Genomic DNA, 14615 nt, shown 5'->3' on the forward strand with positions numbered 1-14615 from the left:
AGGAACTACTTAGTGGCTTTGTTTTCACATCTTTGCCCTCTTGGGATATTTCACCACGAGTGCACACGCACGTGCACACTCTCTCACACACACACGGGTATAAACTATTTGGAAAGAATGGTAGACAGCAGAAACGTATTTCTCAATGCCTAACTGTGTGTGTGTGGAGGAGGGGGGGGCTCTCTATGCATTCGGCGTTATTCCCAATCAAAATCCTTGGAGGTAAGAAAAGGTAAAAGTGACCCGGGACCTTGGACAGATTCTTTTTGTTGGTGACAACTAGGAAAGGAGCGAGACTAGGGTGGAGTTGGGGGTGGGGGCAGGGTCTGCTGTCCCTTAGTGGCGGCTGGCGCTCAGGCTGTGCTATGCCCCGTCTTCTGCCTTTTGCTGAGGCCCAGACGCGACATAGAGCCTCTTCGCAGACTTTGGCTTAGGAACTTACTGAAGCTGGGGTGGCGGAAAGTCTGTCCAGACTGCTTTATTGTACTGCGAAGTCCAGTGCTACCCACTCTGGCTCCTCTTCAGGTGCTAGCCAGAGGCTTGCTGGAGAAGGCAGACGCGACTTAAGGCAGACCCCGCAGGTGCTTGGCAATGACTCCCTGGTGGCCTGCCCTGTCTAGCATCCCTGCCCTCCCCACAGCAAGAGGACAGATGCCAAGAAAGTGCTAGGAGGCAGTGAGGAGGCAGAGAAGGTGAGTTCCAGAGAGAGAGGGAGAGAGAGAGAGAGAGAGAGAGAGAGAGAGAGAGAGGGAGAGAGAGAGAGAGAGATGGAGGTCAGGGGATGGAGGGAGGCTGTCTCCAGAGGAAGGCAGTGGACCCAGGAGCTTGTGAGGGAAATGCACACCCTGAGAAAAAACCCTGAGCTAAAAGGCTCTAAGAGGCAGCCGAGGCGTAAAGTGTTGAGTCCTTGAAAAATTGGCGAATAAGGCAGAGATGTGGATCCCTGAGGTGAATTAAGCCCCAAAGTGGACCTGAGCCCAGGAGATGGTGGAGGCTGAGGTGAGGAGGGTGATGAGAAAATGCACTGGGCCGAGGGGCCGAGCTCCTAGCGAGCAGAAGCCGAGAGAGAGAGGCAGTGTGGCTGTCAGGTGGATTCAAGTGGAGCTCAGTTTGGGTGGTTGTCAGCCAGGCCCCAAACGGCTTTGACACCAGCCTGGCAGCCACCACTCCATCAGTACCAGATGGGTCCCGTGAGTGCTGTATGGCAGTGATGCAGAGTCCTGGCCTCCAGGACCAGAGGACTCATTTTTTGCTTTTGAATGTCCCCAGAATCTTGGGAACAAATTTGCCCATTTTACTGTCCCTGGTGTCCTCCTCTGCCTGGTTGTCTCCTGTGCCAGTGCTGCCGGCTTCCTCCTTTTTGCAGAAGACCTCGAAGCGACTGTAGACACGCTTCTCTTTGCGCATGCTCTCCATGCGGCGAAGGAGTCGGTCACGCTCCTCTGCGCTGGCCGGCAGCGTGCGGCTGAGCCGGCCTTGTGTCCCTAGGCTGTCTGAGCGGAAGATGGCCGAACACTTGTCCTTGTCGGACATGTCTGGGGCCAAGTCCCCTGCAGTTGTCGGGCGACCTAGCTCCGGACTGCTGTGAGCCGGGCCTGGAGCAGGGACCCCGCGGTGCTTCTGGCCATGGGCACTGATTTGCTCCAGAATGGCCTTCGTGTCATCTCGCAGGTTGCTGCTGTATAAGGCATTGGCGGTGGCTGAAGTCAGGCGAACCTTGGGGCTTCTCTCGTCTGCAGCAGCCTCTGCGCTGTCACCCCGGCCCAGCGAGGGCCGCCGGGGGCTCTCGGGCTGCCCATTCTCCTGTGGAGCTGGCAAGCCGCCCTCATCCTCCCCACGCCGCTCATTCTTGGGGCTCAGCAACTGCCTGAGGCGGAGGGAGCCCTTTCGCAGGACTTCCATGGGGCCGCCAGCCACCTCATCCGTAGGCCCCGTCTTCGAAGACTCCCCGGCGAAGGTGAGACTGCCTCTACGCTCAGGGACAGGGGGCACTGGACTGCCCCTGCGCTCGGGCACTGGGGGCACCGGGCTGCCCCTGCGCTCAGGTAGGGGCACTGGACTGCCCCCCCTGCGGTCTGGGTAGGCTGAAGTGGGACTCCCTTTCTGCTCAATCAACCCGGTGGTTGGGCTGCCCCTCCGATTGGGAAATCCAGACGTGGGGCTCCCCTTGCGCTCAGGGTAAGCTGCGGTGGGGCTCCCTTTTGGCTCAGAATAAGGCAACTGGTGCGTTCCTTGCCCTTCTAGTGGAGGGCTATCTCGCCCTTGTGGCGACAAGGAGCGACCCTGGGCGGAGAGGAAGCGCGAAGGCAGGCGGTCTGTGCTGCCCAGTGTGTCCAGCAGCTGCGCAGCGGTCAGCGATGCCGCTCCTGGGTGTCGCTCTGCCTCCTGATGCAACTGCTGTGCGAAGGAGTCGCGCAGGTCAAGCAAGCAGCTCTCAAGGCTGCGGCGCTCAGTTCCCGCGCCTCCGGGCCCTACCACCTCCTCCCGCCAGGACTGGGCCACTACCGCCTTGCTGTGGCTGGAGGCAGTGATGGGACCCCCTGCGCCCCCAGGGTCCCGGGCAGGGCCCTTGTATTTCTCCAGTAGCTCCGCCACTTTCGCCGAGGCGCTGGAACGAACGGCCTCTCCACCGGGCCCCACGGTTTCACTGACAGTCTGCTCTTTGTGTAGCAGCTGTACTTTTTCTGTGGTGGCTGCTGTGGTCCCCCCAGCACCCTCGGCCTGTGAGGCAAAGATGAGTGATGAGCGCAGCCTGGAGCTGCGCTGGATGAGCGGGTTCAAGCGGGAGCGGAAGGAGTCCTGCTTGGCCAGGCCTGTCTCTTCTGTGCCCTCTCTCTCTGAGCTATCTCCACCACCGCTTCCTGAGCCTGGCTTTGGTCCCTTGGCTGGGAAGGGTACAGGAGTGCGGAAGGCGGAGGGGAGCAGGTCCCGGCCTCCAGGAACCAGCACTTCATCTTCATAGGCCTCAGCTTCCATCGGCAGACCCTCCTCCCCGCCATCACCGTGGCAGCCGCTCAGGTAGGAAGCAAGGCGCCAGTGACGGAGCCCGGCCCGGCCCTCGGGTCCACCCCTGCGCTCAGGCTCCATCTCTGGAGTGGTGTCCAGGCCTTGCCTCATGGATGCTTGGCACGGAAAACGCTGGCCCAGGTTGGGGCGCGAGGCCCCATTGGGCTCCATACCACGTGGGCCGGTCCCAAAGGCGGGATCCGAGCCGTGGCGTACTTCCCGAGATGCGCTGGATGGCACATATTCCAGCCGCTGGTGTACATCGGCACCGAGTTCTGGAAAGCGGGGCCCAGCACCTAGTGCAAAGTCATCAGGGTCCGCAAAGCCAGGTCGGCCTCCACGAAGCTTCTCGAAGAGGCCCTGCGGGCGCGCGGGCGCAAACTGTGGGTCCCACTGGTAATGCTGCTGCTGGTAGAGCTGGTCACGCTGGAAGTGGCTGGTCTGGAAACGGAAGTCATCCCCGTGGCTGAGGAATGTCTGTCGCGACACCTGCCGCGCAGCGGCAAAGTTCTCCACGGCTCCACCTCCGTCGGCCGCGGTGTAGCTGTGCCGCTTGAAGGCGTCCATCTCCAAGTGCCGCGCCTGGAAGAAGCCCCGGGGGCCTGCGAGCTCCCCAATGGGTCCGGCCTCAGCCGGCCGCGCCAGTGGCCGGAGCCCTGAGTGGGGCTCCAATGCACCCCCAGGCATGCGCTGCAGCTCCTCGCGGCGGAAGGCTGACAGGAAGTGGCGGTCAGGGTCTAGGAAAGAGGGGAAGCCCAGGCCTTCTTCCCGGGGCGGTGGGAACAGGAGGTGCGCCCGCTTAGGGAAGGAAAAAGGTGTTGGTGCTCCAACCCCGGGGACGCCCACCAGGGGCCCGGCCCCGGAGTACGGCGCAAGAGCATAGGCATCCATGCGGGCTAGCACCCCAGCCGAGGGCACCAGGGGCTCTGATTGGGCGAAGAGGATGCGGAACTCCTCGTCGAAGCTGGAGACCAGCTCTCCCTGGAACACATGAGCCAGGCTGCGGTGGATTTTCTCGAAGGACCACATGAAGCTGTGGGCAGGAGGGAGGGAGTCAGGGAGAGGAAGTAGGGGCCACAAAGGCCGAAGGCATCCGTCGTTTAATCAGGGAATCGGGGTCTGTAAGGAACTGGGTTGGTAGGCTGTGGCAAGGAGGGCTTTACGGGGGGGGGGGGGGAGTAGGACCACGGGGAGGGCTCTGCGGGGAGGGCCAGGGCTGAGGGAAACCCACTGGGCATACCTATAACTTCCGCTCATCACTACAGCACAGTCCACCAGCAAGAACTTCTCCTTCAGATGGCCCTTGAAGGACTTCCCAGTGCGGCAGTAATAGGTAGGCCCTGCCACTGTGCGCACGCGCAGGAACTGGAAGAGAGGGGAGTCAGGTCTTCGCCAAAGGTATTTTTTTTTCCCTCCACTCCCCTGGCCTGGTCACTCACATCCACGTGGTGCAGGTTGACACGACACTTGTCTGCCATGTCCAGGAAGTGCTGAGCGTTCATTTCATCCAGCAGAATGTAGACCGGGACTCGCCTGGCCGCAGCCTCTAACACTTCACTGAGCAGATCCACATCGGTGAACATGTCCATCACCACGGCTACCACCTGTGTGAGGTAGGTGCGTGTATCAGGTCAGCGGGACGGAGGGGTCACCCACACGCACTGTGAAATGACCAGTAGCAGCCTAACCCCAGGAGAGAGCGGCCGTGAACGGGAGGGTGGTAAATGGGACGTGAGAGAGGGAGTTCACCAAGGAGCCTGGAGCAGGGGCAGAGCCTATACTTTTAGGGTGCTTCATTCAGAAGGGGAGTAGCTGCAGCTCTGGCCCTGTGTGTTCAGATCCCAAGCTGTCGGGGCAGGCATCGGAACCTCAGGCTCGATGGGGGATGCGGGGTTGTCACAACCTGGAGCAGGGACAGAAGCTAGGTCTGCTACCTTACCTAATCTTCCTAGATTTTGTGGGAGTGTTTTTGTTTTTTTTAATGCAGGCTGGACTGTTACTATGTAGTCCAGGTTAGCCTCAACCTCCCTGAATGTTAGATAACTGGCACCAGCCAGTCTCCCTGGCTTAACAGCCATTTTCTTTTCTTTTTGCTCTTTGCCAGCTGCTTTGGGAGTGGGTTGCTCTCAGCCGGGCAAGGTCTGGAGAGACCAATAGGCCAACGGCCCTACGTTTCTGGGTACTGGCCATGATCCTGGGCAAGCAAATGTATAGAGGCCACTAACCAATTCCCAGGTGACGATGGACAAACCCTACAGGGTGACTCTCCTGCTGAGGTCTGGCTGACCAGCCCGGGCATCCCCAATACTGCAATGCTTTTATTCTTCCCACACCCTCCTATTCATGCTTCAAGACCCAGCTCAGGCTACCCTTCACCATCCATCAAGCCCATAACAATGTACCTGCTGGCAGAGCGGATCATCCTCCGAGCTTCATCTTTGATGCTGGGGCTGTCGGGGGGCGGTGGCTGTACCAGTGTGGTGACCTCCGTGCCTTGGAAGCCAAAGGTCAGGGCCAGCCCAGGTCCAGCTCAGGCACAGCCTGGTCTGAGTTCACTGGCCAGTAGGTTCCTGAGGAACCATCCATGTCCACATCAGGAGGGCTGCCTTCAGGGGGTTCCCGGGCCACATATTGTGGGGCTGCAGGTGGCGGGTCACATGTTCCAGCTCCTCAGGGCACAGGAAGTCAGGTGCCCCCTCAGATGCTAAGAAGCGGTTGTAGGCTTCTGGCCCACCCTCAGTCAGCGCATCCACCGCCAGGCGGTAGTATTCTTTGTAGTGGGGTGGCAGGTACCCAGGTGCCAATGGGTTGTCCCCCTGCGAGCTGCTCTGGGAGCGACGGGCCATGTTGGGGCCAGGGGCCTGGAGGGGCGGGAAGATGCATTAACTAGGGCTACTAGGGCCCACTTACCTTACCCTCACAAATGGACACACACAGCCGACGGAGCTGCTAGATCTTGGGGTTCAGCTTATCCCTGGGAGATCTTCCAGGGCCCAACCAAGATAGGCTCAGAAACAGCCCCTGGGGGCAGCCATGGGCCACTGGTACTCCGTCCTAAATCCCCTTCCTGGGGACGAGACCTTGTTCTCATCAGGACCTCAGGGACTGCCAGTGTTTGCCCCATTCCAGACAGGGAAGAGGCCCCGCCTACCCTTCCTTCAGGGTCAGTAGATTCATGGCCCATTTCCTTTGTGGATCCCTTTTCCTACAATAACTTGTTGGTTAAGACACAAATGCAGTCCAGTAATGAGATTATCACCCCCCCCCCTTTTTTTTTCTCCTTAAGAGAGTAGTCTCGTTGGCTCCTTGGCACTGTCTCCACTGACAGAAGATCCTGGGCAATGCTCTGGCCCTGTTACCTTTCTGTGTGCAACTGGGAGGGGTGGCAAGACACTGTACCTGGCCCAAGGTGAGCACGGCAGAGCGGAGACTGACTCATCCGGGGCTGATGGCCTCCAACCCCACCCACACCTCTTCCCTCCTTCCACACCTGTCCGTTCCCACAGCCCCTTCCCTCACCTCCCCGCCCCCACTCCTCAATTTTCAACCTCTCTAAATGAAAACTTCGCCCTTTGCTACCGAGCCATCTCGGCTTAAAGCCTCTCTGGGCCACAGTTCCGTGGGGCCGGCCCCTCCCTTGTAGGGGTCTCTACACCCTCCCAGACCCACCCACCCTGATGGCAACGGAGACATTCCCAAGACCACCCCGGATCACCACCCTCTCCTCTCAGTGCACTAAGAATGAAGGCTGAGCTCTGTCGGCGCCCCATTACCAGGGGGGCCCCAGAAACCAATGCTCTTGTTCTCCAGTGGCTGGGGCGGGGAGGGGGAACAGGAACTTAGGCTTGAGGAAGGCATTAGCAATAACAACCAGACACCTAGAAACCTGCACCTCTGGAAGCTGCCTTAGGGCAGGCTCACCCCATTCCCCACTGCTCTTCGGGTTTGGAATGGCCTGGGACTCTTGCTCTGCGGAGCACACAGGTTCCCGGACTGGGAAAAGTGATTCTGCCCAGGAAGAGGAGGGGGTCGGTGATGGGGTCAGCACGGGGCACTAGCTGCTGTCATTAGGGGACGCTTGTCTGGTGATATTGGGGGTCAGGACTCTGCTCTGTGTGTGCGAGCCAGGGAGCTGTAGTGTCTGCCATCCCTAGGGGCATGCTGCAACCCATGAACAAGTCCGAATGTGACAGAGCTTGGAGGTGGGGACACTCCTTTGTCTACCCGCCCTGAGAAGAGTGCTCTACATTCCCTTTGGGGCACTGCCCTGACTGTAGGCCGTTGGTTTTCCTTCCCGTCTGCAGTGTGAGGTGGGGCACACGGATCTGGGGACCACCTGCTGGCATGTCTGCTTGGGCAGGCCCCATGTACCGCACTCAGCCTTCCTGGGTAGCATGCTCACACTCACTGGTGTGCGCTCACACTCACTGGTGTGCGCTCACTGGGGGGGGGAGGGGCACTTCCTGATATAAGACCGAGAACTGATACTGTCCAGCCTGTGGACTTCTGGTGAGGAACCATCAAAGATACTACTGGTTGGGAAGAAGCCCTTGTCTTGAGTGGCCTCGGTGGGCCCTGGTCTCACACAGCAGTCACCCACGACCTCAAATGCCCTCAGGTTCTCTCACTGACACACAGTCCCCCCCGCTTGCCTATGGGCTGGGCAGTGACCAGTCCTATCAGCAAATGACCCCAACAGCCTGCTCACACAGACATCTGCTCTTCAAGAGGGCCGCTGCTTACGGAGGGAGTCTATCCCACCCAAACCGATGACTCAGCAGGAAGCTTCTGTCGATGACCTCCGACCTGAAGCCACTCTCCAGGCCCTTCACCATGAACAGCACACACACACACACACACACAAATGACGGTAACTCCCCTCCTACCTGACAGGAGGTAGTGTTCCCGCATCTGGAAGGGGGATCCCATGGGGCGCACCTTGGGCTACTACACGAAGACGGTGACTGTGGCCAACCAAATAGGGGTGGGTGGTAGGGGACATGAAGCTGAGAGGTGGGAATTGGTGGGATGGGGCGCAAAGACCGGAAGTCGATGAGTTAGAGCTTGCGGGTTAGGTACTACAAGGCCCAAGGGTGTTACTGTACCCTAGGAAGTTAGCCGCTACCCAGGCCAGGTGTCTTTATCTGCCTATCCAGTCCCGGGATGTGGGATCAGGAGTTAGGAGACTCCAGTCTTCCCTGCCCTCCACACAAGGATCCAGCCCTGGACACCCCGGTTCATGGCGGCTGGGGGTGAGGCTCCGGTAAAGGTACAGGTCATGCCCAGCCACCATCTAGGCCGCGAGAACGAGGGTGTACGTCGCACCCCTTCCATCTGCCTCCTCCTTGCCAGCATGGCCCTCGGAAACCCCTCACCCAGGACCCCGGAGAAGCAGTCCACCCTGTCCCCGACCCAGCCCCACGCACGCGCTCACAGTACCGCCGGCCCGGGGTCCCGAGACCAGACCCAGGTATGGTGGCGCGGAGGCCCCGGCCTCGCGTCCTGCGCGCTGCGCGCCGTGCCCGGCCCCCGCGCCGGGGAAGGGGCCCTACCTGGCCAGGTGAGCGGGGTCTCGGCACAGGGGCAGCAGGAGCCCACCGCCGCCCAGCGGCCTCGCGGTCTGGTCGGTCCGGCAGCCACTCCCCGCCGCTGCCGCCGCCGCCGCCGCGGCCCGCCCGCCCGTTCGGCCTGATTCACGCGCCCGCCCCCGCCCGCCCGCCCGCGCTCAGCCTCCTGCCTGCCCGGGCAGCACCTGGGCGGGGCGGCCCCACCCCGACGCGCCCGCATTCCTGCGCCCTCCGCGGCCCGGACCCCGGCTGCGACCCCCGGGGGGGGGACCCCCAGTCTGGTCTCGCGGGCGCCCCCCAAGCCCCCAAGCCCGCCACCCCAACCCCGGAGCGCTCCGGGGACGTCCCAGAACTGCGCCCCGGACGCTGGCCGGCTCCACTGGGTACAGCCAAAGCTGCTTCGTTCGAGACCCCGGAACCCCTTGAACCCATTTGCGAGCCCATGGCTCGAAGCCCCTACTGCCGACCCCTGACCCTCGCCCCGGAAGTTGGGGTGACTCGGAAGTTCCGGCTTAGTCGCTAGGAAACTGGCCGGCCCGACGTGAGGGGCGGAGCTTCTGGGCTCTGTGCGTTGCAAGAGGCAGGTGAGGCAGGTGAGGCCGCAGACGCGGGACCAAGCACCCCGCTCACTCGGTGACCGCCTTACAGCACGCAGACACACCTCTGGTTTCCCCACTGCACTCCCTGCAGGCTATCCTCTCACATGAGACCGACGGCACAGGAACGCCACGGGGTTTCCCACCCATATGTCCAAACCACATAGGGGATCCTGCGCGCACCCACACCCCTGTACCCATGGGACCCCTCAGGCACAAAGGGACCTCGCAGAAGCCCCTCCGCCACACAGAATCCCGCACACCAAGCTCCGCCCCTCATCTCATATAGAGGATCACGTCCTGAACCAAGAGTGTGGTCCTGGCACCCACTGATCGCTTCTTCACGCACGCCAACTGAAGGCACAGGGGTCCCACGATCACACATGTACATTAAAGCGTCTCTGCGCTCTGGATGCCGCAAGTGGCTGGGTCCTCTACAGACAGGGAACCCCATGTACATATCAACCCCCACACATCACCCATACACCTAAGCGCGTAGTTCCTCCTAGGTCCCTGGTCTGCCCAGTTCTCCCTCTAACCCACTTCCCTACTTAGTAGGCCCTGCCCTGAACTCAGACGTGTGTCCAAGCCAGCTCCCCATCCACCAGTTCTCCTGCCCCCACTTCTCAATGTCTGCCACCTGCCTGAACATTCTCTGTAAGACAGCCTTCAGTCACTTTCTGGTCCTATTTTCAGGATAACATTTCATTAACTCCATTTCCAAATGTTCCTGTGGCACCAGCGGGGTGGGGACGTAGCGGTATGGAGTCGGAGATTGCAGTGCCTGGGCTTCCTATTCATTGGGCCCTGTGAGGGGTTCCAGGATACTGGAAGACCCTAACTCAGGCCGAAGTGGGAAGAAGACTCTTCCTAGGGGAATGAATGGGGGCCAGCCTCGGATACTAGGGGAAAGGGCATTGCTTCCAGAACCAGACAAGGAGAGGGGGTTCGAGGATGGGGAGGGGTTGGGTTCAGCAGACCAAGGGTTGAGGGCACTTGAAGGTATGTCTACACAGCCCAGGCTGATCAACTGGCACTCCCGTGACTTAGAAACTGGTGCCAGAATGTAGATCTGTGGATTCCAGCAGGGTGGGCGGAGCCAGGATTGTAGAGATCAGGCACACAGCATAAAGGGAGACATTCTTGCCAGGCCTCCTTGCTCAGGCCCACTGGACACATACTCAGATCATCAGGGGGCAGGCAAGTGGACCAAGAGATTGGCTGAGAAGTGTGCTGGAGGTCTGTGCTCCTGCTGCATGCTCATCCAGGGCCAGCGCAGTATGTCCTCTGCCCTTCTGAACATACCCTCCCTGGACTTTCCTTCCCGCCCCCCCCAGGAGCATGAGCAGTAAGAAGGGGGGAGCCAAAGCTGCAGCAGGAAAGGGACAGGCGCCCCCACCTGGGCCCAAGCTTCGAGCGGCTGCTGGTGAGTGCACCCTCTGACCTCCAGGGCACCGCCCCAACACTGACCTTGAGACCACTAGGTACACAGGGTTCCTCTGAGAAACCCTTCTCTCCAAGGAGTCTTCAAGGATCGGTCAGCTGGGCTTGGGCACGCTAGATTTGACGGCTCAAAGCCCAGACATCCACTGTAGCCTGGACCTCTAGAGCCCGGGTGGGGAGTGGGCACGGGCCTCAGAAGAGGAGTGTTAGAGCCCCTGGAGGTGGGATAGGGGTCAAGAGGAGACTGGAGGGGCAGATAGCTTGAAAATGATATTGAAGCCGGGCGGTGGTGGCGCACGCCTTCAATCCCAGCCCTCGGGAGGCAGAGGCAGGGGGATCTCTGAGTTCGAGGCCAGCCTGGTCTACAGAGTGAGTTCCAGGACAGCCAGGGCTACACAGAGAAACTCTCTTGAAAACAACAACAACAACAACGAAACCAATATTTAAAAAAAGAGCAGGGCTTGACTCTAAGTTGGGAATCTTCATGATACGTGGTTGTCCCACTCCCCCTCATTCCACAATCACCCCGCCTCAGCCTCTCCCCCTCAGACCACCTCACCATAGCACTGAAAGGTTACAACTAGACTGGGCTGGCTTCTGCAGAGCATCAGGAGATGGACACCCCACCCCAACCCCACCCCCACCCCGCGCGAGCGCGCTCCCTGCGTCCACCCTCCTTCAGCCTTTATCACCCCTTCGCTCTGAGTGCCATCCATTCTGCCACAGCTGTGAACATCCTCCAGGCTGTCTCTTGGGCTCTGCACCCAGACTTGCCTGGGGTGTGTGCCTGCTGCCAGAGTGCCCACCCAGACCTCGATGCAGCCCGGCGGCATCTTAGACCTGGAGCAGGCAGGCGGTGGTGACTCCACACCACCACGCTGGGGTGGAAATCCTAGTTGCCCAAAATAGCCCCAGCTGCGTCTGAGGCCAGTCTTCCTCCTGGAATGAGGATAATGGGCACCAGCACTGCGTGCTGCCTCTGTGATCTCAAGCCCTGGGCGCCAAGCTGCGGTAAACAGGGGGCAGGGCCGCTGGACCGGACCAGAAGCTGTCCAGGATACTTGGGGTGGGGACTGTTCCTCACTTCTGCTGTTGTCTGTCGACTGTGCACCCAGCCCTCACCCCACACCTTACTACGCCTGCTGCCCTGGACAGCTCCTGTAGTTACTTGTCCTGGTCCCCTGACACCTCCATCCCCAAACAAACATCCCCTCCCTCCATGGCCTCTGCCTGCCAAGCATTGTGTGGTCTGGGCAGGCTTGCTGTCCTTTGTCCCGGCAAAAGATTCCGTGTGTGTAGTGGGCGCCAGCCCCTCCCGGCAGACGGGCCCCCAGAGGTTCCCAGCCCCCCCACATCTGTAAGATGCTTGGGTGTCCGCTGTACCTTCAGACTGCCCAAGCCCCTGCCCATAGCCCTCTAGGCCTTACCTGGCCTTGAGTCCGCAGGGCCTCGAGACCCTCACTCCGGAGCTGCTCCAGGGCCACGGCCAGCTGCAGCCCCTCCATGTGCACCCAGGCCTGCTCCTCCTGCAGCTGCTGCAGCCACAGCTGCTCCTCCTGCAGCTGCTGCAGCCACAGCTGCTCCTCCTGCCACAGCTGCATCTGCAGCTGGACCTGCCGCCTCCGGTCCTCCAGCAGCAGCTGCTCCTGGGCTAGGCACAGCTGGACTTCGTGGAGTCTCAGCAGTTCAGGGCCCAGGGCTGGCATGGGGCCCCCGGCGCCACAGCCCTCCATGTGCTCAGGGGCCAGCACCAGCTTGGATTCCACGGCAGCGGCCTCAACTGGCCTCCAGGCTGCCTGTGGCTGCTCTGGCCTGGTGGCCCTGGAGTGTCCCTGAGGAGCCAGCTGAGTGCTGGTCACGTGCCCTGCCAGGGCCGCCCCCACCTGGTCCTGGGGGCCCCCTGTGTCGGGGGGCGGGGGCTCAGCCTCAGGGCGCTGCGGCCCAGCTGCCCGCTGGGCCCTGCCCACCCTCTTGCCTCGGGGCTTTCGAGCTCGGCCTCGTTTCCCAGACATGGCCCTGGATCCAGAACTTCTTTCCCCAGATGTCTGCTCCCCAGGGGCCTGGGCTCATCCACTGGCCTTGTTGGGGAGCTCAGAGGACACCCCAGCGAGCCTGCCTGCTCTCAGCCAGGCTCAGCCCTCTCTGATCCTGCGGCCCCAAATGGCTGTGCTTCCCCTTGGCCTGGTGTCGGTAGCACACACAGCACAGGGCCCTGGCTCTGCCCATAGGCCTCGCAGGCCCCACTCTGTGGCACTGGGCCACGCCAGGGAGTTTATAGGGACTTTGGCGGCTCGGTGGCTCACCCCAGCCCAGGAGGCTGACTAACGTGCTGACACAGGGTGCGGGGACTTTACAGACCACAGACTTCACTGGCCAGACTGGGAAGGAGACGAAGAAACTGGGGGCGGCTCTCGGTAGCTAGACTGCCGCTCGAGGACGTGCCCGGTCCTGCCTGGGCGTCACCAAGGCCCCCCACCTCCCACCCCACCCTCGGTCGCGGGAAACTCAAACTGGTCCACAGAGGCAAGAGCTGCATCTCCGATGCGCCAGCCCCGAATGCCCAGACCCTCCCTGGCCATAGACCATCCCAACCCAACTGACCGCTGGAGCCCCAAGCCTACCCAGATGAACCCTGCTGGGGAGCTTGGCTGGGGAACTTGCCAGAGAAGGAAGGCCACCATAGATAACCCCAGTGTGAACCACTTGGGCCACACTGTGGGCTGGTGAAGACACTGAGCCTTCAAAAGCCTAGAAAAAGAAGAGTCCAGCTTGTCTCCCAGGATGGGGTGTGGGACCTGACTACTGCCATGCTTGGGAATCCAGCTCCCCCATTTGAATTAAAACAAGACCCGAGGGACCCTTCCGAGGCCCACCTGTTAGTCCCAGGGGTGGAGCTGGGGGTCCAGGACCAACTCTCATCTGAGCCTTCCTTCCCAGACCTCCTGTTTCGAGGCGGCGCTCCAGGTGACATCCTCCCCAGTGGTTCCCCAGCCCCAGCCCGCTGACTCACACCCACGCCCAGGGCCTCATCCCAGCCAGCTCTGCTTCACTTCACTGGCCAGACTGGTTTGCCTGGCTCAGCCCTGCCCGGCACACACCCCCCATCCATCCTGCCCCTGCCCAGGCACCTCGGATCGGATCGGATCGGAAGGAAGGAGAGCGCCTGTCTGGAGCAGAGCTGGACAGAGGCTCTGCTGAAGGGCGTGGAGAATGGCAGAGGCCTTGTTTGGGTGGGAGACAGCAGTCAGGACAATGAGGGGCACACTTTTTAGGGGCTTCCCATGCCCAAGCCTGGGGTTTCAGTTCCAGGTACAGGGGTAGGTGTGTCTGTTGGTTCTTGATATTACCAGGCTAAGATGTATTTGCTGTTGGAAGACGCTGCTCATTAAAGCTGTGGCATGTGCTGGCCTCATGAGGCCTCCCCTAATAGCCTAGGAACAAGCCTAGCTGGTGTCCCATAAATGCCACCTGAAGTTGATGGGGTGAGGGACAACTCACATCCTAACACTTCTACCACCTTCCCTCAGGGAAGCCGAAAGAGAATCGCCAGGTGCAGAAGAAGACAGGCCAGCCGGCCAAAGAGTCCTATGCTGAGGACCCCAAGGTCCCTGCAGGTGAGATCCTGGGTGTCCTACCTCTGCTAAGGGGATGGGCCGGCAGGAAGGGTCTGCCTTGGGCCCAGACATGCACGGTATGCACAAGTGTGTGCATCTATGTATGCACATGTGTGCATGCATGAATGTGCGAGGGCATGTGTGCATTCGTATACCTATGTGTGTGTGTGCATATAATCTATGCAGAAGGCCAGAAGCACACGAAGAAACCCTCTCCCTGTGCCTTTTTAGCCCTTGTTCTCTGGTCTGCCTCCCCAAGTCAGCAGGAGTCTCCTGCCCTGAGCACATCGCCCTCTGGCGGCAGGAAATTGATCCAGTCATGGGCCCCTCCGTGGGGAGTCCCACCGTGGAGTCTGGAGTCCTTGTGCCCGCTTCCTGGGCTCCAGCAC

General features: G+C 60.7%; 2 protein-coding genes across 6 annotated transcripts in view; one reads left to right on the plus strand and one right to left on the minus strand.

The window, feature by feature from the left end:
- Positions 1 to 453: 453 nt before the first annotated feature.
- Fam83h (family with sequence similarity 83 member H) lies at positions 454 to 13068 on the minus strand. Its single transcript, XM_028859322.2, is given in 7 exon segments — positions 454 to 4039; positions 4247 to 4371; positions 4446 to 4610; positions 5402 to 5517; positions 5520 to 5645; positions 5648 to 5867; positions 12040 to 13068. Coding segments are annotated over 7 exon segments (4134 nt in total). The 5' UTR covers positions 12625 to 13068; the 3' UTR covers positions 454 to 1242.
- Positions 8822 to 14615, plus strand: part of Iqank1 (IQ motif and ankyrin repeat containing 1) — a 31150-nt gene continuing 25356 nt past the window's right edge. Inside the window, exons 1-3 of one of the 5 annotated variants that reach the window (XM_037197577.1) lie at positions 8822 to 9166; positions 10507 to 10595; positions 14140 to 14226. In XM_037197577.1, coding sequence (XP_037053472.1) covers positions 10511 to 10595; positions 14140 to 14226 — 172 coding nt within the window. In that variant the 5' untranslated portion in view covers positions 8822 to 9166; positions 10507 to 10510. The remainder of the gene's footprint in view (positions 9167 to 10506; positions 10596 to 14139; positions 14227 to 14615) is intronic. The other 4 variants (XM_037197578.1, XM_037197574.1, XM_037197576.1 and 1 more) reach the window with 4 other exon arrangements.

This window comes from Peromyscus leucopus, chromosome 20 (genome assembly GCF_004664715.2).
Source record: "Peromyscus leucopus breed LL Stock chromosome 20, UCI_PerLeu_2.1, whole genome shotgun sequence".
Lineage (NCBI taxonomy): Eukaryota > Metazoa > Chordata > Mammalia > Rodentia > Cricetidae > Peromyscus > Peromyscus leucopus.